This window comes from Symphalangus syndactylus, chromosome 3 (genome assembly GCF_028878055.3).
Source record: "Symphalangus syndactylus isolate Jambi chromosome 3, NHGRI_mSymSyn1-v2.1_pri, whole genome shotgun sequence".
Taxonomy (NCBI): domain Eukaryota; kingdom Metazoa; phylum Chordata; class Mammalia; order Primates; family Hylobatidae; genus Symphalangus; species Symphalangus syndactylus.
The window spans coordinates 95,893,499-95,919,837 of NC_072425.2; the positions used below are offsets into that span (position 1 = coordinate 95,893,499).

The following is a 26,339-nucleotide window of genomic DNA, read 5'->3' on the forward strand; positions in this document are numbered from 1 at the left end:
GGATTACAAGCACCTGCCATCATACCTGGCTAATTTTTGTATTTTTGTAGAGACAGGCTTTCACCATGTTGCTCAGGCTGGTCTTAAACTCCTGACCTCAGGTGATCCACTTGCCTTGGCCTCCCAAAGTGTTGGGATTACCGGCGTGAGCCACAGCACCCGGCCTATAGCATGTTTTTTTAATTATTGAATTTACAGCTGTGATTCCCTCCCCATATACGTATTTTTCTAGTTTTCATATTTTGTGATGTAGCTTTGTACGTTATTAAACATAAATACATGTAAGCGTTACTATGCATTAAGTCACAGTAAAAAGGTGAAAACATCATTTCATATCAAATAATTGTTTCATGGTAGATTACATGTGACAAACAACATTTACTTATTTCTCAGATTTCATCTTCACAGTTCTGGTAATTAGATAGGCAGATACTTAATCTCTATTTTATAGATGAGAACTGGCCTCAAAGATGTTGAGTTTTTGCCCAAAGTAATATCAGTCACTTCTGGACCTGCACCTGGATTTTCTTTGTCCCAGTCTAGTTGTCATTTCATTAAACTATTATTATTGATGCAGTTGATATATTTTCCTTTCAATAATGCTTAAAATTATATTTTGGTCTTTAGTTGATTCTTGGCTAATCAGTTGTAATTTTTCTGCTTTAGTCATTGGAAACCTTTCTGATATGTTTTCAAAATGTACTTTCTTGAAATTGAGCTTCTAGCATTGTTAATATTAGGTAAGCAAATTACAAGTGATTCACTTAAGTAATGAGAGAAAATTCAAGCATGCATTTTGTTACACAATAAAGGCAGAAAAGGAGTATATGAAGATTCTCTGAAATCTTCTGCTACTGAAATTCATCAAACGTGATTTTTCTTACATATATAAGTTAATATGAAATGTGAATGACATTTTTAACAAGAGAAGTAGAACACATTAATCTCCATAATTCCTAACAGCATTTAATTTTTGTGGATATGTTTGTTCTTTTTTCTAGTGGCTTTTCATGGCCTACCACTGAAAATCAAGAAAGAACCCCACAGTCCATGTTCAGAAATCAGCTCTGCCTGCAGTCAAGAACAGCCCTTTAAATTCAGCTATGGAGAAAAGTGCCTGTACAATGTCAGGTAAAGCCACCAGGTGTATGTATGTAGGATAGTGGTTCTTACTGAATCAAAAAGTCCAGAATAATATGAAATCTCAAGTCATATTTTATGAGTTACATCTTTAATATGTAACAAGCTAATTAGGTAATGCATTTAGCAGAACTCTAAAGAACTATTTACCATCCAATCACACACTTTGGATTCATTTTAAAGCAATAATTTTTATCCAGATCATTAGTTGCTTTTCTACTGTAGTGATGCATCTTGGGTTGGAAAAAGGGGTTTTACTTGGCACAAGCAGCTTTTGAAAGTTCCCATTAGAATGAATGCATTATACACTTTAGATAGAGAGTTTGTAGAAAAAAATGAAACATTTGGCAGGTCTAAGCAGTACATTAGTTATCTGTCAGGCTTTGCAGATGATCTATAAGATGAGTTCATGGACAATGGCAATAAAAATGGAATTTCATAAGGCTTAGCAGAGGCTATTATCTATTAAAAAGCTGGTTGTTCTTCTTATGATAATAAAGGGTGGTGCAGTAAAAGTACAGTGTTCATTTATTAGAAAATTTGATCACATATGTGTTCATTAAAAACCCTTCAAAGTAAATTGCATGATGCTACTTTTCATATTGGCCTTTAATTGCATAAAGAAAAAGTTGGCTGCCTCTACTGAGTATTATCACTCTCAATCACAGTAGAAACTTAGTTCTTAAAAGAAGTTTGGAAACTTACACAAATTATTCCAAATATTCGTACTGTTTTATAAGTTATATCAATTCAGATTCATTGTACATTATGACCCAAAGGGGTCTTCTATTAAATATTTCCTTAGATATTTATTGCATACACTCTTTATGTCCAAGACATGTAAGATTCTAGAAACATAGGCCAGATGTGGTGGCTCATGCCTGTAATCCCAACACTTTGGGAGGCAGAGCTGGGCGGATCACCTGAGGTCGGGAGTTCAGGACCAGCCTGACCAACACGGAGAAACCTCGTCTCTACTAAAAATACAAAATTAGCTGGGCATAGTGGCGCATGCCTGTAATCCCAGCTACTCCGGAGGCTGAGGCAGGAGAATCGCTTGAACCTGGGAGGTGGAGGTTGCTGTGAGCCGAGATCACGCCATTGCACTCCAGCCTGGGCAACAAGAGCGAGACTCCATCTCAAAAATGAAAAAGAAACATAGACTTGTGCCATTATGGCAGCTGACCAATGCTCAGATATTTTATTACCATTTGTTCTTGCAAACTTGTCTTTTATATTTGCTTTTCTAAGAGGTTCACCAGAGCCTGAAAGTATGAGCTAGCTCAATTGAAACTGCAAAGTTTTATAAAAAAAGGTCTCTTGTAGAAGCTAACTATTAAAGCATACTGAGTTCAGATAAGACAGTATTGATCGATCGGAGTTTTATTTTATAGTTTAGTTTTGTTTTTGCATTTTCTCCTTATAAGTACTGTGTATCCACAGCATAATTATTTAACATATTGAGGAATTTCTAGTCAATGCCAGTTAGATATAGAATTGTCATTGCCTTTCAGCATTAATCAGAATTGTGACTGTGAAATCATCACTGTTTTATATGCCATATCTGACATCCACAAATCAATAATAAAGGAATTACCTGAATATTTTGTGTTTCTTTTGGGGGATGAATAATCCCCACAGTGATATATGGTATATGCAATAAATTCTGGTACTTCCATCTCTACACAGAAAATATTATTGAGTACAGCATTTCATGGGGGAATAGTATCATTTTTTTCTTCATTCATGAGAATGAGTTAGGTGAACCATTTCACAAAAGAAGTGGGTTTTTCTTCAGAAATACTGGTAAAGAACATAGGTGGAACCAAACATGCAATTCATTATATGAACACTGTTGACTTTGCTTTAAAGCAAGAGCAGCCTGGTGCAGCATATATTCCTTTACTCCTTGTAAAAGATTTTTGCAGCTGGAAATAATTCCGTTGCATTGATGGAGCAACAGAATAAATTATTACATAATTTAATTCAAAAAGAAATATTTCTTTCTAAAGAAAAAAGTGTACTGATGATTGCTTTTTATTTTATTTTACTTATTTTTTTGGAGACAGGGTCTCACTCTGTCAGCCAGGCTGGAGTGCAGTGGCGCAATCTGGGCTCACTGCAACCTCTGCCTCCCGAGTTTAAGCGATCCTCTCACCTCAGTCTCGTGAATATCTGAGCCTACAGACATGCATCACCACGCCCAGCTAATTTTTTGTATTTTCAGTAGAGACGGGGTTTCACCATGTTGCTCAGGCTGATCTTAAACTCCTGTGCTTAAGCGATCCTCCCACCTCAGTCTCCCAAAGTGCTAGGATCACGGGCAAGAGCCACTGTGCCCAGCAAAATGAAATACAGCAATTCTAACTTAGAAATGTGCTGTTGTTAAAAAATTTTAAGAAAATTTAGTTTTAGTAAAATATTTTATAGATGACAAAAATTAGTTAAATCACATTCCTGAAAGTTACACATAGGAAAGCAGTTTAAAATCATAATATAAAATCAAGCTTACTCATTTTATTCTTTTGTAACTGTGAGTGTTTAGAAGTTAGACTATAATAGGATTTTATTCCTAATAACATTATTTTGTACTTATTCTCTAAGAAAGTTTAAATATATCAGACATTTTAATTTACCTCATTAATCTTCATTATCCCATGTGAGGAAGTTAATGCCAAGCATCATTTATTTAATATAATAAAATGAAAATAAAGTAAAGGCATTGCCTTCTTAAAATCCCACCACAAATAAAAGCAAGCCAGGTATAGTCTCTACCTTATTAAGCTGATGTTCTTGTTTTAAAATCTTACGTAATATAAAAGAAGAATATAATATCAGAAGTATTTAATGATTTAGGGAAGATCTATCAAACTTTGTTAAATCAAGAATAGATGGAAAAAATACCACTGCTTTTTTGGACGTAATTTTCCCTATACTAAGTTGTTTGTATATGCATTAAAAATACACATTTAATATCTGTTGTGTTACAAGGTTTTGCATTAATTATCCTATTTTCTGTTTAAGGGTGTTGTGATTTTGAAGTTTATCTGTTCTGGGTTTAAACAACAACAGCAACAACAAAGTTTTCATTTCCACTTGACTTAAGTCTAAAATATCTTTTCTTCCTTTGGATTAGAAACTTTTTAAAAAAATTGCTCCAAAGAAAGAAATGTTCTCTTTTCTTTTGTCCCCTGGGTAGTGCCTATGATCAGAAGCCACAAGTGGGAATGAGGCCCTCCAACCCCCCCACACCATCCAGCACGCCAGTGTCCCCACTGCATCATGCATCTCCAAACTCAACTCATACACCGAAACCTGACCGGGCCTTCCCAGCTCACCTCCCTCCATCGCAGTCCATACCAGATAGCAGCTACCCCATGGACCACAGGTAACCTGCAGATACCAGTTTTCTAGAAACTGTTTTTTGCATTCTTGGAAAAAATTTGTATTAACAATTCTGAAGGCCTAGAGTAGATCTAAGGTGAGCCTATTAATTTTGCACATCTGTGCAAAATATTTTTAGAAAGAGCTCACTCTATCTATACTTATAATTTGTGGAGAAAGTCATTTATAAACATTCCTTTTATAAACATTTAAATTGGTTGCTAAAATGGAAAATTAATCTATCTACTGACATTTGAGCATTTCCCTTTCGCTTTGCTTGAATTAAATTGCTTCACTTAAACTTTAAATCAGATCATCCCATTTTTATGAGCATATGTGTGTACTTGTTCTGTAAAGTTAGGAGACTAATTTTAGTAGGTAGCTTATGGAATTAGGTTTTTTACCTTATATTGAATGGTTCAGCTGTACATAGTTTTGCAGAATATAATTTATTTGATTAAAACTGTTGACCATCTTTTCCAGGTGATAAATATTTAATATCAGTAGACACATGACTCTGGACACTGAGAATATACAATTAAAGAGATAGAGACTCAATTAGTATTACTTAGAAAGGAGCAAGGCAAGAAACATAGCGAAGATCTAAGGAGAATACTGTGTTAGGTAATTCTTGACTCCTTGAGATTAAGAAATTCATATTTAAATAAAATATTAAATAAAACCTGTAGAGGTTCTGAGATGTACTACCTTAATATACAGCTTAAAATCCAGGTTGCTTATATACAGCATCTCTCCTTCTTTATCTCTTCTGCCTTGTGCTTCTATATGCAGTGGTGTGCTGGTAAATGTTTAGCAACAGCCTGCATGAGAGAAAAACAAAACGCCCTCATCAGTAGCTTTTGCTGGGTCTGTGATGTACATATTGCTTTCATGGCCCACTATGAGCCGTCACTGTGACAACCCTGAATGCCGAGTTGCAAAGATGCAATAGCACAGCGTAATGTAGTATTTCTAGCATACGGATACGGGAGACATAAGTAACCTCAGGTGTATAATTGGTAATGAAATGTAGTAAGATCATTAGAAAGTGATGAGTTTTGCATTTTTATCTTTTGTTTTTAACATATTTTTTGATTGTGAAGTTATATAATTTAACTCTTAATAGTGGCTGTGTTTAAGAACTGGCTCAAAAAATTCCTGCAAGTTTGACAATAAGTCAGTGCAAACTGGCTCTGAGACACCATTGTAAAAATAACTCAGCCAAAGGAATCTTCTAGATCAGCAGAGGAAAGCAGAAGATGTGCCACTGGCAACTTTCTGAAAATAAGGGAGCACTCAAATCTACTTTTTATAGGTTTTTTCATGGGACTCAATCTCAAATTCAGAAACTCATTTTGCTATAAAGGGCATAAGATGAAAGCGTTCTTTACAATGTGATACAAAGCCTTGTCTTTTCCACCCTTGTTTCCATCACTAAGTCCTCTTGTGGGGTAGTTATTAAATGCTTCCTATTATCTTTTTCTTCTCACCCCGTAGCCTTGAGACTTTGTCAGAGTGCAGTGGTATGTGCATCTGTGTAAACAGTTTTGTAAATACAGATGAAAGAATTCTTATTGCAGGGTGGGCCATTAAACAGATGCACATTGTGCGGAGCTAAAAGGGAACAAAAAAGTATGAACAAACAAAGTTTTATTTTCTCCACTACTGGTGACTTCTCGGAGTTCTTGATAACTGAATCTCACTCTTCTGATCAGTGCCAGAATTACAGATTGTATAATTCGCTTTTTGTGCAAACTGGTTATTTCTTAGGGAAGGTGACTGCTGAATAAGCAGTGTGCCTGGTTTTAGGTGACCTAACTTGAAATGCTTTAGCCAAATCCATTTTAGTTTCTCTACTTGAAGTCAAATATCTGAGACTGCGAACAGCCGGCCCGGAACTCCAAGAGGGAAGCTCGGGGTCTTTTCCCACTGACCCCTGACTGAGTTTTGAGGACAGTACCAGCTGGCCAGTCCCAGGAAAATCTCTAAAGCCGTATGTTTCTGAGGAGGATTTCTTAGAGGGCTCTGGCCAACAAATGACAGTCCCTCAGTTATAAATGGCAAATTTGCTCTGGGAACAGATCCTTTCCCCAAAACACCCCCTCCAGCCAGGCACCCCACTTCACTCTGGGAACGCTTTACGGCCAACTGGCCTGCACCCTGCTTCCTTTCCTCAGCCTCACTCTGCTCCTCGGGCCAGCCCTTTGGCACTTTTTCCTGAACCCACTGTGCAGGAGCCCTGTCTCTCTTTCTCAGTGTTTCCACCACTTACACCCTGTTTTTCTTGATCTGGGAGTTCATCAGTATGTCTCCTTATCTGTTAACTCCTTTCCAGAAGCTTCTTGAATCACTTTCTCTTTACCATTGGTCAGTGGCTCCTAAGAATTGCACCAAAACCTTGCAACTTCCTGAGAAGCATGCGTGTTTGATATATACATGTTCCCCAGCAACTTCCAACTGGAATCAGGTCGACTCGTAAAAACAAATGGCTTGATTCCTTACAAAGCTTTCAGTTAACAAGTATTATTAACTTCCTTTTAAGGCTTCACAAGTGAGCCAGTTTCTTATTTTAACTTCAAGTTACAATTTTCTGATTCACTCCTTGACAGTTCTTAATGATAATTTCTGTTTCTTTTTTTGGCTAATGAAATAAGCAAGAGAAGGGAAATGAATGCAGTGCCAGTCAGCCTAACTGCTCTGCAATATCCGAGTTTCTAAGTTTATTTTCTGCAGGTGTAGGTGGAATTTCAGTGCTTTCCATGACCACCAGTGAGCCTAGAGTTAAATCACAGGATGGAGTGTTCTTAGAAATGCTAAAGCAATCGCTTTGCCATTCTTTAGCTTTTACCTTATTTTCATTTAACATTACCGAAATTAAATGCTAACTTTCCAAATTAAAGTCTCAGGAATGCTTTTAGTGGGGGGGTTAATAGGCTTATATTTGCTCATAGAAGTGTTTTATAGGTTATTTTTAAGCACTCCTGGGGCATTTTTAGAGCACTTTTAAATCTTTAATTAATCCACATCTTTGTGGTGGGTCAATGATATTATGGATGAGAAACACAGAACAGAACGATTATGTGATTAGCCAATCGTTATGAAGTATAACCAAGAAGGAAGAGGCATAGGACTCATTTCTAGCCTTCTGCTGAAGCCTCAGAACTTCCTCATGTCCTAACAGCGGGACTTGCCCCAGACCTATACAACACTATATGTTATTTTCACCTTTGGAGATCAGCTGTGGATTTATGCTTATTTTTATCAACCTGATACTGTATTTGAATCTATTGGAAGCCAATATGGTCTGCATTGCTGTTTGACAGTAAAGAGGTAGTCTTTTTAAAACCAGCTTGGGTTTGAGTCCTTATAATACCCAGTTTTGTTTCTTACTAGAACACAATGTTAATTAGGACATTGTTGAGGAATTGAAAGTCCTGCTGATTTGAGAAGAGTCATTCCTCTCTTACTTCCTCAGCAATGGATGGTAATGGAAGGAAAACCAATAAGTAGGTTTTTGTTTGGTTGGTTTTTTTGTTTATTGATCAGTTTGGTAACAGAATTAAAAGATAGAGGATGCAGTTTGAGATCAGACTCTATTTCCCTCCTCCCTTTTTTTTCTGGTATATAATCATTTAAGACTCTTTTGTGTGGAAATTATCAGTGATCCAATTGATTTAGAACTAGGTATTTTAGCCATTAATCGTTGTGTGTGTGTGTGTGTGTGTGTGTGTAAAATCCTCAAAGTTGTTCATTGCTCTCCAATCCTTACTCAAAGTACATCTTTAATTCATATACTGCAACAGTGCTGCAAGAGACTGATTAGAAAGGGAATGTAAGTCATATGATTAAAAAACATAGAGCTATTAACCCAGGAAAGAAAAATGTAATGCTTGTTAAAGATTTACACTTCAGGTCAGCTGGTATCATGTTCATTCACTAAGAAATGAAAAACCGTATCCGTATTTTAAAGAATGTTCCATGTTACCATTTCATCTGAAACACACTCTCTTATTCCCTAGATTTCGCCGCCAGCTTTCTGAACCCTGTAACTCCTTTCCTCCTTTGCCGACAATGCCAAGGGAAGGACGTCCTATGTACCAACGCCAGATGTCTGAGCCAAACATCCCCTTCCCACCACAAGGCTTTAAGCAGGAGTACCACGACCCAGTGTATGAACACAACACCATGGTTGGCAGTGCGGCCAGCCAAAGCTTTCCCCCTCCTCTGATGATTAAACAGGAACCCAGAGATTTTGCATATGACTCAGGTAGGCCCGTGCTCTGCTCAAATTACATTCAAGGCACTTTTTCACCTCCCTTGTCACGTTGGTTAGTGTTGGTATCAGACTAGGTAGCTCCTGATCATTTTTTAATAAGATCTTTCAGATTTTGTCCCTTCATTAAAACTTCATCTACGTGTAAAGATTTGGACTATCAGGTCATTTTGACATGAGGTGATGGTTGAAATAGTGTCTGGAAACAAAACCAGTTTAAAGAAAAATACACTTTACAGAATTATGCACAGTCTCAGCTCAAGAGGGACATTGCAATTTTTTTCTTAATTCTGCACTTTTTTTTCTTGTTATTTTGCTACTACAGTGCTACTTAATAAAAATGTTTACAGAAAGTAATATTCTTCTGAACTAGGTCACATATGGCTTATAACATTTTTAAAAAAATTACTGGGGTCCTGGTGCGGTGGATCACGCCTGTAATCCCAGCACTTTGGGAGGCTGAGACTGGTGGATCACGAGGTCAGGAGATCGAGGCCACCCTGCCTAACACGGTGAAACCCCGTCTCTACTAAATATACAAAAAATTAGCCAGGGATGGTGGCACGTGCCTGTAGTCCCAGGTACTCGGGAGGCTGAGGCAAGAGAATCGCTTGAACCCGGGAGGCAGAGGTTGCAGTGAGCCCAGATCGCACCACTGCACTCCAGCCTGGGTGACAGAGAGAGACTCCGTCTCAAAAATCTCAAAAAAAAAAAAAAAAATTATTGGTGGCAAAGATTCTAAGTGTTTGTAAGTAAGAATTCTTACATATTATATTAAGAGGGGAATAACAGATTATTCGTAAAGTTTAGCTTTGTCTCTGTGAGCTAGAAAGTAGTACAAAGCAGCGCGTCAAGTAGGGGAGAGGGGTTTCCTGAAAGGAGGGAAGGTTTAAAATCTTTTCCAGTCTGGTGGCTCATGCCTGTAATCCCAGCACTTTGGGAGGCCGAGGTGGGTGGGTTACGAGGTCAGGAGATTAAGACCATCCTGGCTAACACGGTGAAACCCTGTCTCTACTAAAAATACAAAAAATTAGCTGGGCATGGTGGCACGTGCCTGTAGTCCCAGCTACTTGGTAGGCTGAGGCAGGAAAGTTGGTTGAACCCAGGAGGTGGAAGTTATAGTGAGCCGAGATTGTGCCATTGCACTCCAGCCTGGGTGACAGAGTAAGACTCCGTCTCAAAAAAAAAAAAAATTTTTTTTTCCAAATAGTACCACCAACTTTGCCAATATTTGAACCTTGAGACTTTAAAAGAATTACTTAACTCTGCTGAGTTTTTCCTTCTATAATCCGCCAAGTCAGGACATCTGTTTTTAACACATCTCAGGTATTTTGAAAAATAATCTATGAAATAAAAGCTAATGTTTATAAGGTTACCATGTACCTGTAAAATATTGTTAACATTATTGTATCTGGTCAATAGACGGTTGTGGATATGGAAATATTTGAGAACAGTTTCATTTCCTTTTGTCTGGATATAAAGTTTGGGCATTCTTTATGAAGGGAGTATTGCTTCCTCTGCTGAGTTTTTCTATCATCAGTCTACTTGAGTAAAGAAAACTATCTCCAGGTCTGGAGCTACCAGTTTGCATATGAGATTACCTGCTTGATAATGAACGCCCTTAAGGCTCTGCAAAAGAGACCCCTGTGACTTAGAAGTCTCCCTCTGGTCATCCTTCTACACTGGCCAATAAGTTCAAAGGACGAAGGGAATTGGCCCCCTTGAGGCATGCCTCAACTTCTAGAAAGCATGCGAGCTCCCCAAAACCTATGAATTCTCTGCCCAAGTGGCCTTGAGTCTACTTCCAGGGCCTGAGCAAGTTCATCCCAGGCCCTGTTTTCTGAAAGCAGAGCACATTGCTCCTATATATAGTGCTAGGTTCAAGGGTGGCTAAAGGGCAGCTGTTTGTGAAGGCATGAGGATGGATCTTGGTGTGTGAAACTCTCACAGCGTGGCCCAGTATTGAGCTCAAGGATAGGAAGAGAGACAAAAAGTGGGGTGCGTCAGGATCTGAAGACTGGGTACTAGCTCTCTCCATACCATACTCTTCCAGGCTCATTTTAGAGATTTCCTCAACTACTAAATTTGACATGGCTGTGAGGTTGTTATGGTATACAGTTGCAAAGATAAGAAGACACCTTATTTATCAGTTTACTTGGCTGATTTATAATTTAAGAAATTTTAGCAGATTGTTTAAGAGTCTTTATTTGAATTTTTGCCCCAGGGACTGTAATTTGGGGAGTATCTTGAAATTCCCATTGTGGGCTCAGTTTAGAACCTTTTGTATCGTCCACTGGTGTCTATAATTAAGAACCCTGCAATACAGTGGGCTTTATTATAAATAGTACACATTTATCTCTGTAAATTTCAAATCCTGCTAATTTATATTATCCTTATTCCCAAAACCACATTTTAATTTGTTGTAGTTTTTAAAATTCATCATGATTTCAAGAAACTTTATGTGGAAATCATATAAATTATCTCAATCATTCCAAAGAACATGTATAGCATAGCACTTAAAATATTTCTTTTTGTGCTATAGAAATGAATTTTTTTTGAGACGGAGTCTCGCTCTGTCGCCCAGGCTTGAGTGCAGTGGTGCATTCTCAGCTCACTGCAACCTCCGCCTCCCGGGTCCAAACAATACTCCCGCCTCAGCCTCCCGAATAACTGGGATTACAGGCACCCACCACCACGCCCGGCTGATTTTTGTAGTTTTAGTAGAGACGGGGTTTCACCATGTTGGCCAGGCTGGTCTCAGACTCCTGACCTCAGGTGATCTGGCTGCCTTGGCCTCCCAAAGTGCTGGGATTACTGGTGTGAGCCACCATGCCCTGCCTAGAAATGTTTTTATATGTATGATACCAAAAAGAGCAACATTGAAACTCTTCTTTTTTTTTCTTTTTTTTTTTTTTTTTGAGATAGAGTCTTGCTCTGTTGCCAGGCTGGAGTGCAGTGGCACGATCTCAGCTCACCGCAAACTCTGCCTCCCAGGTTCAAGCGATTCTCCTGCCTCAGCCTCCGGAGTAGCTGGGATTACAGGCATGTGCCACCATGCCCAGCTAATTTTGTATTTTTAGTAGAGATGGGGTTTCTCCATGTTGGTCAGGCTGGTCTCAATCTCTGGACCTAGTGATCTGCCCGCCTCAGCCTGCCAAAGTGCTGGGATTACAGGCGTGAGCCACCATGCCCAGCCTGAAACTCTTTTCTTGATTCTATGATTGCTCCATGTATATCTTCTCCTCATATTTATATTGTATATACAGTTATATGTAGTGTGGTATTGAGAATGTATAACTTTTCTTAAGAAGATGTGAACCTAATGGAAAAGAGATTTTAAAATTCGAATAAGGGCGAAATATAGCATCTTGTGCTGTAAGAATTACATTCATATGTAATACGGACTTCAGAACCAGTCACTGTTTGACGCTCAAAAGCACAGATTGAGTCATATATAATCTTCAAAACATAGTCCAGCATCGTTTGTCGAAGGTATGTATGGCATCTCTTTTGTAAGTATGCCATGTCTTGCAGATTACTTGTAAAATTCTTACCTAAAAAGCTGTTAATTTTATATTGCATTCTGTGCCTTAAATTATATTTAAAATTACCAAAGTTGTATACCACCTTTGAGTTCTAATTTCAGTTCGCAGTAGGATACAGTTGTATTTTGCTTGAATAGTTAAATGGTAAAATTATATCTTTCCGATAGGATTTAAAATAAATATAGTAACCCCATAACCAGGGCCTATGAAAAATTAATCTGTGGGTATCAAAATGTATTTTACTCGCCACGAGATTGCTGCAGTTAAGTTGACACATGTGTAAATGTCATACATTGCAATCAACAAATATGATCCGTAGATATTTTGTTTGGTTGTCATTAATTTTTTCATCCTTGCTGCAAGTATGCTTAATAATCTTTGAGGAAATCTAATGCATTTATCACTGAATCAGTGATTTATTTTTTCACCTATTGGTGTTGAACAAATAGCACATTAGGAAGCACATAGATTTATATGTGGTTTAAAAACAATGTGAAAAGCATTTTCTTTATTTGTTTTTGTATTTTGAGATGGAGTTTCATTCTGTCGCCCAGGCTGGAGTGCAGTGGTGTGATTTCGGCTCACCGCAACCTCTGCCTCCCAGGTTCAAGCAGTTCTCCTGCCTCAGCCTCATGAGTATCTGGGACTACAGGCGTGTACCACCATGCCCAGCTGATTTTTCTGTTTTTAATTAGAGACAGGGGTTCATCATGTTGGCTAGGCTGGTCTCAAACGCCTGACCTCAAGTGATCCGCCAGCCTCAGCCTCCCAAAGTGCTGGGATTACAGGCGTGAGCCACTGCACCCTGCCGTAAAAAGCATTTTCTAAGTCAGTTAACTCAGCATCTATGATCCAAAGGCTATTCTTACAGAAGACCTTTAGAACTCTTTATTGCTTAATTCTATACACCATAAATGTTGTGAAAATAAAAGAAGCCTCGTAAGGGAAAAGGTAGCTTATGATTGTGCTCTAATAAAGCCTGACATTAATTATGACATGGGAAATGGAAGGTCTATTAGTTATAATTACAGGAATGCAATTTCAACTGCCTAATATTTAAGATAAAAAATGCAAAATACTATGTTAGTAGAGTATAAATTTTTATTCAGGAGAAAAGAAAATAACTTCGATCAGAAGACAGTGAGGAAACAAGAAACAGATATTTGGGGCCAATTTGATGAACCAGTACAGTATGATCATGATGTATCATGATACTAGGTTCTAAAAGATCCAATCCAATCCATCTATTTTTGTCCCTTTCCTTGTCTTCTCTAGCCTTAATTATGCTGCATAAAGCAGTACACATTTTTTGTTGTTGTTGGTTGGTTGCTTTTTTCTAAATCCAACATGGTATTTTTTTTCATTCCCTTATGGTCAAATGCCCACATAAGAAGTATTAAATACACATTGAGTGCTTCATCTGGAGTGCCTCGTGGAGATTCCCGTACAAAGTATTCTTTTTTCTTAGAGTCAAGACTGTTTTCCCATTTTCATGACCACATATGAGGTTTTGCAAATTCAGAATGTCCAGTGAGGCAAATATTTTAGATGTTTATAGCAATATATTTTATTAGAGCTGAATTTGTTAGTTGGTTGGTTGATATTTTGCTTATTTTGTTTCATTTTATTTTACTTTTTGATATCTTACAGTAGATTTTTTTAGAGGGGTAGTGGGCACATGAAACTAAACTTTGACTTTAAAAAATATCAGCACGCAGTGTTCACATGTTTTGATGGGGGTAATTTCACTCTCAGGAATTTATTCTAAGAAATAGTGAAAGATGCATAGTGAATGTTTGAGAGAGACAGAGAGAAAGCAAAATATTAAAAATATATAATAGGTGAATGGTAAAGTAAGTTATGGGTACCTGTAAAAGAAATATTATGCAGCCATTAGAAGTCAGATTTTTGAAAAATATTTAATAAAATGAGACTACTGAGTTTTTAAAAGTATGCAAAGCATAACTCATGCAAATTAAGAGCCAGTACAGAAATACCTTGGCTATATATAGGTGGTATTACAGGTGATATTTTGTATCTGTGAAGTATTAATATTTTATATTTTAACAATGCTTATGTGCTGCTTTCCTAATCAAACAGAATGAGTATTTTTAAAAAAAAAATCAATCTGGCCAGGCCCGGTGGCTCACGCCTGTAATCCCAGCACTTTGGGAGGGCGGGGTGGGCGGATCACGAGGTCAGGAGATCAAGACCACAGTGAAACCCCATCCCTACTAAAAAAAATACAAAAAATTAGCCGGACGTGGTGGCGGGTGCCTGTAGTCCCAGCTACTCGGGAGGCTGAGGCAGGAGAATGGTGTGAACATGGGAGGTGGAGCTTGCAGTGAGCCGAGATCACGCCACTGCACTCCAGCCTGGGCAACAGAGCGAGACTCAGTCTCAAAAAAAAAAAAAAAAAATCAATCAATTTATAGTTGAAGAAGAGAAGTGTCCAAAGTCATCACGTCAGTCCTATAAGTGAAAACAAGTAAAGGATGTTACAGTCTCATATGTTGTAAGCGTAAATGACTTTCTATTGGTCTGTGTCTAGGACTGCCTTCGAGGAGGGAGGGAAAATAATGCCCTACTTAGTGGGATTCATGTTCACCTGGCACAGTGCTTGCAATCCTACCATTAGGATTTTATTCCTTTGCACATTGTAGTTTATTAAAAATCTTAACCCAGTAGTTGGTTGGAGGAGTAATGTACATTAATAAGGTGTTTTTAGCCCTTAAGACCTATTCTGTTATCCTAATTAAACAATGCTTCTCAGCCATGTGGCGGAGCAACTTAATCTGAGTAGGGAATGAAGAGAGGGAAAGAACAACTTTCAAAGGCAAGAGGAAGATAGCTAAAATAAGAAAATAAAGGACAGTGCTGCGTACTTTGAGCTTGGAGAGAGTAGGAAATAAAAGCAGAGGGCAGGGGTGAGAACTCAACATCATATATTTGCCAAAGAAAATGTTTTTGCATTTTTAAATTGTGTTTCTTAAGGCCACTCCTGCCGCTGCTGATAAGGCCTTTTTTCAATTTGGAGGCACGTAACTCTTTGGCGGCAAATGTTGTTCGTGCTATTTTAAATTGGGAAGTTGACACAAATAAATGTTTCATAGAATTCTAAATCCTTTTATCATGAAAGCTCTTGAAGTTCACCTACTTCAAACTACTTCTTCACACCCAAATTTTACAGATAAATATCTGAGGTTCATCCAAATGAAGTAACTTACCATCAGTTACAGATATATTGTGAAGCAGCCAAAACTAAAATTAGTATTTTCTAATTCTTAGTTTAGTGGAGAGTTCATGATTTGTCTTTCTACATAATTGTTCAGATTTAAGGGAAATACTGAGTGTTTTTGTATGGTTTTCGAAGGCTCTTCATGATCCAGGGCATCTGCTTGAAGATGTGAGGTGTGCTTTCACTAATTTGGGAGGAGAACATTTCACATTAAATAGTGCCCACATTTTACTCTAAATGTTAAGGTGTTCACTGCAGTGAGGTAGAAAAATAGAGCAATTCAACGATATAAATGATGAAGATGCATTCTGCTTTCTTTTAAAAAATATACCACGAGCATTCTTAAGAACTGAGATTATCAAAGAAGTGATCTTTTGTAATAGCTCTTTTGAAAAAGGCTGAAAAATAATGAGAAGAAAAAGTGGCTAATTAATGGCCCTTCCAAGCTCTAAGTCCTTGATTGCATGAACTTAGTTTGAGTCTTCTCATTGGACCTCACTCTTTCTTTCTTAATGCCCTTGATGGCTCAGTGGCTTACACTTCACCTTGAGCTGTGCTTTTCAGACCATTGTCAGCTGAATCCATTTTTCACAAATAAGCTTATGAGGGACTACAGGATCTCAAACAGATGTAAAGAAAGCTGTTTTTGAGGAATAGGGTGCTTTTTCCATTCTTCATTTTATTTTATTTATTTATTTTTTTTTTTGAGACGGAGTTTCACTCTTGTTGCCCTGGCTGGAGTACAATGGCACGATCTCAGCTCACCACAACCTCTGCCTCCCTAATTCAAATGATTCTCCTGCCTCAGCCTCCTGAGTAGCTGGGATCACAGGCGTGCACCACCACCATGCCCGGCTAATTTTGTATTTTTAGTAGAGACACGGTTTCTCCATGTTGGTCATGCTGGTCTCAAACTTCCAACCTTAGGTGATCCGCCCGCCTCAGCCTCCCAAAATGCTGGGATAACAGGCATGAGCCACCATGCCCGGCCCATTCTTCATTTAAAATCCATCCATTATTCACCCCAACAACCCCTCCCAAGCTCCTCATATACTTCTTTATTACCCTATTAGGGCTTTGACAAAAGCCAGTAGAAAAGCCTGTAAATTTAGAGAACGGTTATCTGTCCTTAGCACATCGAAAAATTATGTGTAGGCAGAAAAATGATGAAATAAATACTGAAAAAATATTTACCTTATGTTAAATATGTTAAAACTGGAATATGTTTAACTTTCATCTGTCAGAGCTGACAAATCTATCTGCTATTCACATAGGCCCAAGCTGGCACTTTAATCAAGAAATTTAAATACTCTTGGGTTTCTGAAATGGCAAGAGAGGAATGTTTTTATATTGTAAATGTTATTCTATGTTTTGCTGTGTTGGTGGATACTCATCCTAATCAAATAGTAGGAAAAGTAGTGAAGTAATTCCTAATGCTGCCTGTAGTAGCAAGCATTGCGTGGGCTTTCCCTTGCAGAGTTTATGATATGGTTTGAAAGTGAAAGTTGTAGGATTAAATAATTGGGTAATGGAGCAAGAACAACATGGTTATTTTTTGCATCCATATAAAAATATAAATGTGTAGTGTTTTATAGTTTGGAGATGACGTGTCAGAGCCTCAATCAACTGACTAAACTTGCACAAAACTTAAGAAAAAAATGACAACATTCAGAGGGCTAAAATATCCCAGTCATTTATTTCTAAACTATTACTATTGCATTTATTACTACTACTCATCTAGCAATATCTCAGAAATTGTGTCATCAGGATATTTTACCTTAAAAAACAATTTATTACTATTTACTTACAAGATGAGATACGTATTCTAGGGAAACTAACCTCACACATATTTTCTAATACACTTTTCTTTCATCCTTTCTGAACAATTGGGGTACACATAAACAACCAAAAATATTATCCAGGAAACAGAAAGTATGCAGTGATTACAAAAAGGAAAGCTGTTGAAAGACACTAATTAAAGTCAGATGGAACACAGGGAGTAGAAATAAAGGTAACTGATATTATTTTGAATATTCAAGGCTTACCATAAACTAGCAGGCTTCATTATTTCCAAAATGGAAAGCCCATGATCAATAATTTTGCCCTCTTGAACATTCTGTGTGTGTGTGTCTTGTTTTGTTTTGCCTGATGTGTTTTAAAGAGATAGGGTCTCGCTGTCTTGCCCAGGTAAGTTGCTAACTCTTGGCCTCAAGCAATTCTCCCTCCTCAGCCTCACCGTGGTTGGGATTACACGTGCACACCACCACTGTCTGAACATTCCAATGTCACTATTCAGTGTTTTCACATTGAAGAAATTATTTTATCTCAGTTATTTTTTAAAAATTGTATTATTGCTGGGATTCTAATTAGGCAGCTAAGGAGGAAAGGAAGTAGGGTAGTATTTTTCTATTCATATTCCCTTTGAAAGTATGGAAGAGTCACCAAGTTGTTATGAATGTATGCCTTCTTCTCTTCTCAGCAACTATACAGCAGTCTATCTCAAGACCCACCTCTCTCTTATATAGTTATAGGAGAAGGCCTAGAATGATAAAAACCACAATATCTAAAACTCTGAACACCTAAACGAATTATTTCAATATAGATAATGCATATACTTCTTAAATCAATCTATTATGAATTTTATATCCAGCCCCTAATAATTATAAAGTTGTAATTCATGTATTACATTGATCAGACTTGAAATATATTGAATAATGGAAGTTAGACAACATATTACAATTATTTTAAATATGAAATATTACATTTGAAGATATTCATCTTCAGTTTGTCATTTTTATTTACATATTTTTGAACCACCTTAAAGAGTAATTCCTTAGAAAATATTGAATATTTTTAAAGCCCTGGAAAAAAAGTTCGCAAAAAATTAATAATTCGGTATACGTTCACTCTTTAGTGACTTTCCTCTGTCCCATATTTTTTCTGAATGGTGGGTTCGTCTCCCACCTGCCTAAGTTAAGTATTTTAGTTTTGAGCTCTAACATATGGCCATAAATTTATTTATTCTGTATGACTTTATTAATCAGATATTAGAAATTGGAGGTTAAATATTTGTCATAATGCCATAATAAATAATCCTTCCCAGGTTTAAAACCAAAGACTGGGCAATTTTTCTGTTTATCCTCTTCCTTTTCTGTAGGCATGGTAAGGATCTGTTGATTAGTGGTTTAGAGATATACACAGGGACTGTTTACTGCAACTTTTTTCTCACATGGCTTCAGGTCACCGAAAGAAAAAAGTGTTTTTTTCCCCTTTGGAGTCAAGGACCAAATTACAAATGGCTAATAAAACCCATTCCATATTTAACACTCTTCAGGATAGGATTGACTCTTCAAAAAGTATTTCCATAATTGCTCATATATTGCTTCCTCTCCCTAAAAACTCTGGATATTTTTAAATATTGCCATCTTTAGTAATTTCCAGTGCAGCAATGATTATGATTCCATGAACTTTGGCCTTTTGTACTTGATATGTAACACTTCCAAAGGCCAAACTATGGCCTTATGCCAGTACGGAACATCATTTGCTTATGGCTACATTTTCTCCTGAAACATGGCAGCTCATTTTTTCCCTCCTAACTCTAAAACTATTGCTTAAAGACATTCAGGTATAGGATCACTTGGGAACTTTAAAGAATGAGCTATTGAACTTTCAGAAAATGTTAACATCTTAGCTCTTTCTCAATATCCAAAGATAATTTTCTTTAACTCAGCCAGTGATTTGTGGACTAGTAGATCACTTAATCTCTGATTTTTAGGTGCTTCAATCGTGAAAAGTGACAGTGATGTCTTCCTAATTGATTTTGTTATTATAATAGAGGTCGTAGATTGGCCTCACAATTTGACTTTGCATTTTATTGCTTAGCATGTCTCATATGAGTTTTCCTCATTCCTTTTGGAGTTAAAATTGCAAATCTCCCAAACCAGTACTCTGGCCCACTGTATCAGTTTTTCTAAGAAATACTTAAATATGCTCTAAATCTACAGTTACAGTAAGTGGCATTGGCTCTAGTGATTTGATTTGAGAATTGAGACTACAGTCTGGATTTACTCTTTATGCATTAACACAGGCCAAATGGACAGGGACTGCATTTTAAGTCAGTAATGGAAGGCTGAAGGCTGTCTTAAACCAATCATACCAGTTTTACCCATGACTGATTGATCCCTAGGGGCAGAGCCCTGTAAGCATTTCTCTTACATGAATGGACGCTATAGAGCCTGGAGTTTCATTCATAAAATGGAGACTGAAAGGAAACACACACACACACACACACACTCACGGTCTCTGGAATGTCCATTTATACAGAGCTGAAGGGTGTAGTGTTCCATCAGCTGCTGCTTTTGCCAGTTGACTGGAAGTAATGATTAATGCTCATTGGTCCTGCTTGCAAGTAACCTGACACTATTTATGGCCTTGCAGTGTTCCTAATGTATAGTGAATGAGAAGACAACATTCTCAAATCAGAAACATAAACAGGAACTGGTGGGTCTGAATTCCATTCAAATATGTCATTTCAGCCCCACAGTGTTTGTCTAACTTGGATTTTACAGGCAGGAAAGGGGGAAGGGATGGATAATCTGCTTGTGAGTTGTACTAGCTTGGAAAAAGGCAATTAGAAGGGGGTGGAGTGTGCTTTTATAGTGTGGGACTTTTAGTTTCTTTTTTAATAAAACAACCAGGATATTTAGTAAGTAATATTACTGCTTATTTCAAGTGGGTAAAGTGAACATACAACTGTTTTTATAAGTGGAACTGAGATTTGAAATTAAATGAGACAGTTTAAAGATACATGTTTGGATCTCTCTTCTCTCTGTCTCTCTCTCGCTGTGTGTGTGTGTCTTTGTGTGTTTTTGTCTGTTTCATGAATGTGAACAAAAGAAGGGAACATATAACATTTTTTAAAGTGTTTACATAACTAAGTATATGTTTTTAGGTTTCTATTATAGTTTTAGAATTTTTACACTTAAATAATTTCTATACTTAAATGAGTTAACTAATAGGTTTGAGGAAAAGAGACATTTTATATCATAAAATATTTTCAACTAGGATATGAACAACTTGAAAAAATTTTCAAGGAATTTTTATCAGATTAAATGGATGGTTATTGTTCTTATTGTGTGTGTGTGTGTGTGTGTGTGTGTGGTTTCTATTTAGTTTTCTCTAACAATCTGGAAAATTTTACAGGAAAGTAATTCAAAGATAAATATGAAAAGTATCAAAAAAAAAAAAAAACCAAAAGAACAACAAGCATGTGTTACTGTGATTCATTTAACTATTCTCTTTAAAAGTATTTTTCAACTCTCCGTTCTGGTAATTTTTTTTTTTTTTTTTTTAGTATGTGGGTCTGTACATTTCACTGCTTCATCTGTTTTTCTTAGTATTAAAAAAAAAAAACCACTCACTTAGTATGACACTGGAAATATTATACTAAATCCTGGGCCTGACATCCATTTACAATTTGTGTCATATTGAGCATGTTTTGTAACCCCTTATGCCTCCAGTTTCCTCATTTATAAAAGGGCAAATAACTCTCATCTTTTAGTGTTTTTGTAATGGTAAATAAGGTTATGTTTATAAAGTTACTGATATAAATATATAAATATGGTTATGTTTATAAAGTTACAGTTTCTAGCACATAATGGGGTGCAGGCAATAATAAAGGATTTCCATTGACATGATTTTATTTTGACTAGATACTTCTTCAAAGACTACTAGTCCTTTATTAAGATGCCATTATTATTTCTAATAATTAAAAGTACAATATTTGGGGCTACAGGATAAGATAAAATAAGAGAGACAATACTCTTAAAACAGTCATATTGTGCTAGTCCGGCAAGAGAAACAGTCTTGCTGAACTTCTTACTAGTATTATTCATATTCAAAGCAAATAGAAAAAGTTATCTGAATATTGTGGTGATCCAAGGAGAGATGAAAACAAGAGGACAAAGCTGTTCATGGTATGTTTTTTTTCAAATCATGTAGATTCCAGGAGGAGAGAAATTTAGCATTGAAATTCCACATTAAAACCACTATCTCTTCAGAATTTTGTGTGGCCCATTTTGGCAGCTAATGGCATCCTGTATCATATTTTCTTTTTCTTTTCTTTTTTTTTTTTTTTTTTTTTTTTTTGAGACGGAGTCTCACTCTGTCTCCCAGGCTGGAGTGCAGTGGCGCGATCTTGGTTAACTGCAAGCTCCGCCTCCTGGGTTCACCCCATTCTCCTGCCTCAGCCTCCCACATGGCTGGGACTACTGGCGCCCACCACCACTCCTGGCTAATTTTTTGTATTTTCAGTGGAGATGGGGTTTCACCGTGTTAGCCAGGATGGTCTCCATCTCCTGACCTCATGATCCACCCGCCTCGGCCTCCCAAAATGCTGGGATTACAGGTGTGAGCCACCGCGCCTGGCCTCATATTTTCTTTTAAACCTCTGTTAATTGTCAGAGTATGGTAGTATGAAATAAATACTCAAAGTTGGTCAGGCGTGGTGGCTCACGCCTATAACCCCAGTACTTTGGGAGGCCTAGGTGGCGGATCACCTGAGGTCAGGAGTTCAAAACCAGCCTGACTTAAGATAGTGAAACCCTGTCTCTACTAAAAGTACAAAATTAGCAGGGCATGGTGGTGCATGCCTGTAATCCCAGCTACTAGGGAGGCTGAGGCGGGAGAATCACTTGAACCCGGGAGGCAAAGGTTGCAGTGAGCTGAGATCGCACCGTTACACTCCAGCCTGGGCAACAAGAGTGAAACTCCATCTCAAAATAAATAAATAAATAAATAAATAAATACTCAAAGTTACAGTTGTGCCCATGTTTTCTATCACTTCAACTTTATTTTAAAATTTCAGCTTAGTAAGACTATCACAGGCTTGTAAAACTTGTAATAGTGCGAGCCTAGTAGATCATATAATCTAATGTTGTTTGGATCTGGTCATTATTTGTGTGGGGTACTGTCCAAAAGAAAACCCCAAGTGCTTACAAGAGAAGTTTATAATTGTGTAGATAAAATTCTTTTTTTTTTTTTTTTTTTTTTTTTTTTTGAGACGGAGTCTCGCTCTGTCGCCCAGGCTGGAGTGCAGTGGCGCAATCTCGGCTCACTGCAAGCTCCCCCTCCCGGGTTCACGCCATTCTCCTGCCTCAGCCTCTCCGAGTAGCTGGGACTACAGGCGCCCGCCACCACGCCCAGCTAATTTTTTTCTATTTTTTAGTAGAGACGGGGTTTCACCATGGTCTCGATCTCCTGACCTCATGATCCGCCCGCCTCGGCCTCCCAAAGTGCTGGGATTACAAGCGTGAGCCACCGCGCCCGGCCGATAAAATTCTATACTGTTACTTTTTGCCATGTAGCCTTAAATTTTCAAAAGCACCTAAATTCAGATAACTGCTATAACTTCATTATTTACTTATTTTACTTTTACTTTTTCTTTCTTTAGTTTACTTTTACTTTTTTTTTTTTTTGGACAAGATCTGGCTCTGTTGCCTAGGTTGGAGTGCAGTAGTATGATCTGGGCTCACTGCAACCTCTGCCTCCTATGCTCAAACCATCCTCCCATCTTAGCCTCTTGAGTAGCTGGGACTACAGTTGTGTGCCACCACATCCAGCTAACTTTTTAAATATTTTTGGTAGAGATGGGGTTTCACCATATTGCCCAGGCTGGTCTTGAACTCCTGGGCTCAATCAATCCTCCCACCTCGGCCTCCCAAAGTGCCAAGATTACAGGCATGAGCTACTGTGCCCTGCCTACTCTTTTTTTGAGACGGAGTCTCACTCTGTCACCCAGGCTGGAGTGCAGTGGTACAATCTCGGCTTACTGAAACCTCCACCTCCTAGGTTCAAGTGATTCTCCTGCCTCAGCCTCCCGAGTAGCTAGGATGACTGGCACACGCCACCATGCCTGGCTAAATTTTGTATTTTTAGTAGAGACAGGGTTTCACCATGTTGGCTAGGGTGGTCTGGAACCCCTGACCTCAAGCGATCTGCCCTCCTTGGCCTCCCAAAGTGCTAGGATTACAGACGTGAGCCACCACCTCTGACCCCTACTTTTCTCTCTCTTTTTTTAAGATTTTGCAAATGCTATTACAAGCATATTAAAACCATCTAAAAATTAACATAGTTCTCCCCCTATACTCAATCAATAGTAGATTCAGTACATCTGAGTATTGTGAAGTAAGTATCTCTGCAGATTTTACATTATTTATATTCACAGTTTACTTAAAACCCTAAAGAGAAAGATCCCATCTAAGTGTGAGTGAGGTAATACTAAATTTGTCACTCCCTTGTCAGGATTTCTCCAGCTTTGCTGCCTTCTTCACATGAGGTTCAGTAACTAAGATGTTACATTCATGTGAAGTTCAGTAACTAAGATGTTATATTCACATCCAGTTCAGTAGCTAAGATGTTACATTCACATCAAGTTTAGTAACTAAGATGTTATATTCACATTGAGCTTACTAATGAACAGCAAATAGGTCTTATAAAACTTGACTTTTTTGCTATCATTCTCACATGAATTCAGATATATATGTCCTTATTTTGGAAGATAATTACTTTTAGACTTGTTCTACAATAGAGTAGTCATATGGTAAAAGTGGTAAAAAAAAAATTTATTTCCATTATCATTCATTCAGGAAACTTTATGAAATAAGTTTTCTCAATTGACTGCACTCAATTTGACATGTGACAATTGGAAAAGCAGGCTAAAAGTATGGCATATATGTGATGCCTTTGCATTTAAACACATCTGCATAAAACTCAGGTTATTTATGCACCCTTGTAAACCTTTGGATTTTAAACATAAACTATGAGCTTAACAGCAAATGAGAAGAAGTAAGCAAACAAAAAATCTAGTAAAGTACTAAGTTTAAAAGAGATAGAATATTGGCAAGATCTGTCAGTATGCTCATCTTTCTTGAATGAGATTGGTGACATTAATTCTTAATATAACTCAGTATTTTTTACATAATAGACAAATGTTTTTGAAAAACTAGTTGAAACTCCTAGGTATGCATTGATACACACACACATTTTTTACTGAGTATATGATAATTTCAGGTATGTGTTTACATACACATTTTGGCTGTGGATATTTTATGTGCCAAGTTTTAGAAATCATCAGTATACAATAGACAAGTTTATGTGGGCTTGATTTTGTCATATCACCTCCACAAGGAGTTAGTGAAGTGTATAATCAATCCAGCTTTGCACTATATACTTACAGGAAAGCAAAACCATATTAAAATACAACATCAAACATATTTATATTTTACTGAGATTTCTCATTTACTCTAAGAGATTCGAATGCTTAATTAAGTTATACACTCATTATTGCTAGAGGAATTTAACCAAAAGCATCAAATGAAAGAGACTTGTTTTTCTCCCTTATTTAGAGGTTATAATATGTTATAATTCCAGATTTACACACCATTTGATAGCAGAGCAATTTCAGCCACCTCTGTACAGATATTTCAGACAATTGTGGCAAATCTTTGCTCTTTGCCGTGGCCTGATGTAGCTCCTTGAAATTTTAAGCAAACTCTCCCCTAAAGGAGAGCCTCCATTCTGCCATAGAGGCAGCAAATATGCAAATCAGAGAGTGCCTAGCAATTTTAAATGTGCAAATTCAAAACTGCACTTTGTGGTCAAACCTTTGGTAAAGCTTCCCAAATCAATATTATGTTTCCCAGCATAGCTTGAAAATGCAAATCAAGAGACAGAGAAGAAAGTAAGTTTTTTTTCTTTTTTTTTTTTTTTTTAGTTTCTTGTCTGTGTATTTTAATTTGAAGAGAACTTTACTGATGTTACTAAACGTGAAGACTAATCAAATTAGATAGTTTGGGTTGTTAGTTTATTATTCTTAACTTCCACTACATTGATTAGTGCATTAAAATGACAGCAGTGCTTTGTTGCTTTGAATTTTTACAGCATATTAGATCAGCTTTCATCACCATGAACTCATCTGTAACAAATTATAGGCAGTTTAATTTCTGTAAGCTGATTTGGCCAGTACTAATATGTCATAGAGGTCTTTGATCCACAAGTTTTGAAACAAATAAAATTCTTTGTTCTAAATTAAATTTACATAATTTAATTTTTAGATTTAATTTAAAACTTTTAAAGCCAGAGCCCTTTAGGAGCTAACATGAGGGGGTAATACTGTAAAAAGAAGCTCAAAAGAGGTACCCCCGGCCGGGCGAGGTGACTCATGCCTGTAATCCCAGCACTTTGGGAGGCCGAGGCGGATGGATCACTTGAGGTCAAGAGTTCGAGACCAACCTGGTCAACATGGTGAAACCCCATCTCTACTAAAAATACAAAAAATTAGCCGGGCGTGCTGGCAGACGCCTGTAGTCCCAGCTACTCAGGAGGCTGAGGCAGGAGAATGGCGTGAGCCAGGAGGCGGAGCTTGCAGTGAGCCGAGATCGCGCCACTGCTCTCCAGCCTGGGCGACAGAGTGAGACTGTCTCAAAAAAACAAAAAAAAGAGGTACCCCCAAATAGTTAAAGCATCTACTGGAGAGTCTGGCTTAAATCTTATAAGTTTATAATGAATTTTATTGTATTTTAGATATCATAGATTAATAGATAGATTTGTGAAAAATATTCCAGAATAGGTACACTAATAATCAACAAATCAGTCATCTCATATAATTTAAGAACAGCAGAGTAAGATAACAAATGTAACTTATTTAGATATATAATTATTTCTAGTTTTAAGTACTGTGGTTAAAGTACTTAGTTTAAAT

At 37.3% G+C, this 26,339-nt stretch overlaps 1 protein-coding gene across 12 annotated transcripts in view; it reads left to right on the forward strand.

The window, feature by feature from the left end:
• The window catches only part of ETV1 (ETS variant transcription factor 1), a 96,551-nt gene that overhangs the window by 49,601 nt on the left and 20,611 nt on the right, over positions 1-26,339 (forward strand). For 10 of the 12 annotated variants that reach the window (XM_063637053.1, XM_055272561.2, XM_063637055.1 and 7 more), the window contains 3 exons: positions 1,002-1,131; positions 4,340-4,528; positions 8,544-8,791. In XM_063637053.1, coding sequence (XP_063493123.1) covers positions 1,002-1,131; positions 4,340-4,528; positions 8,544-8,791 — 567 coding nt within the window. The remainder of the gene's footprint in view (positions 1-1,001; positions 1,132-4,339; positions 4,529-8,543; positions 8,792-26,339) is intronic. The other 2 variants (XM_055272564.2, XM_055272566.2) reach the window with 1 other exon arrangement.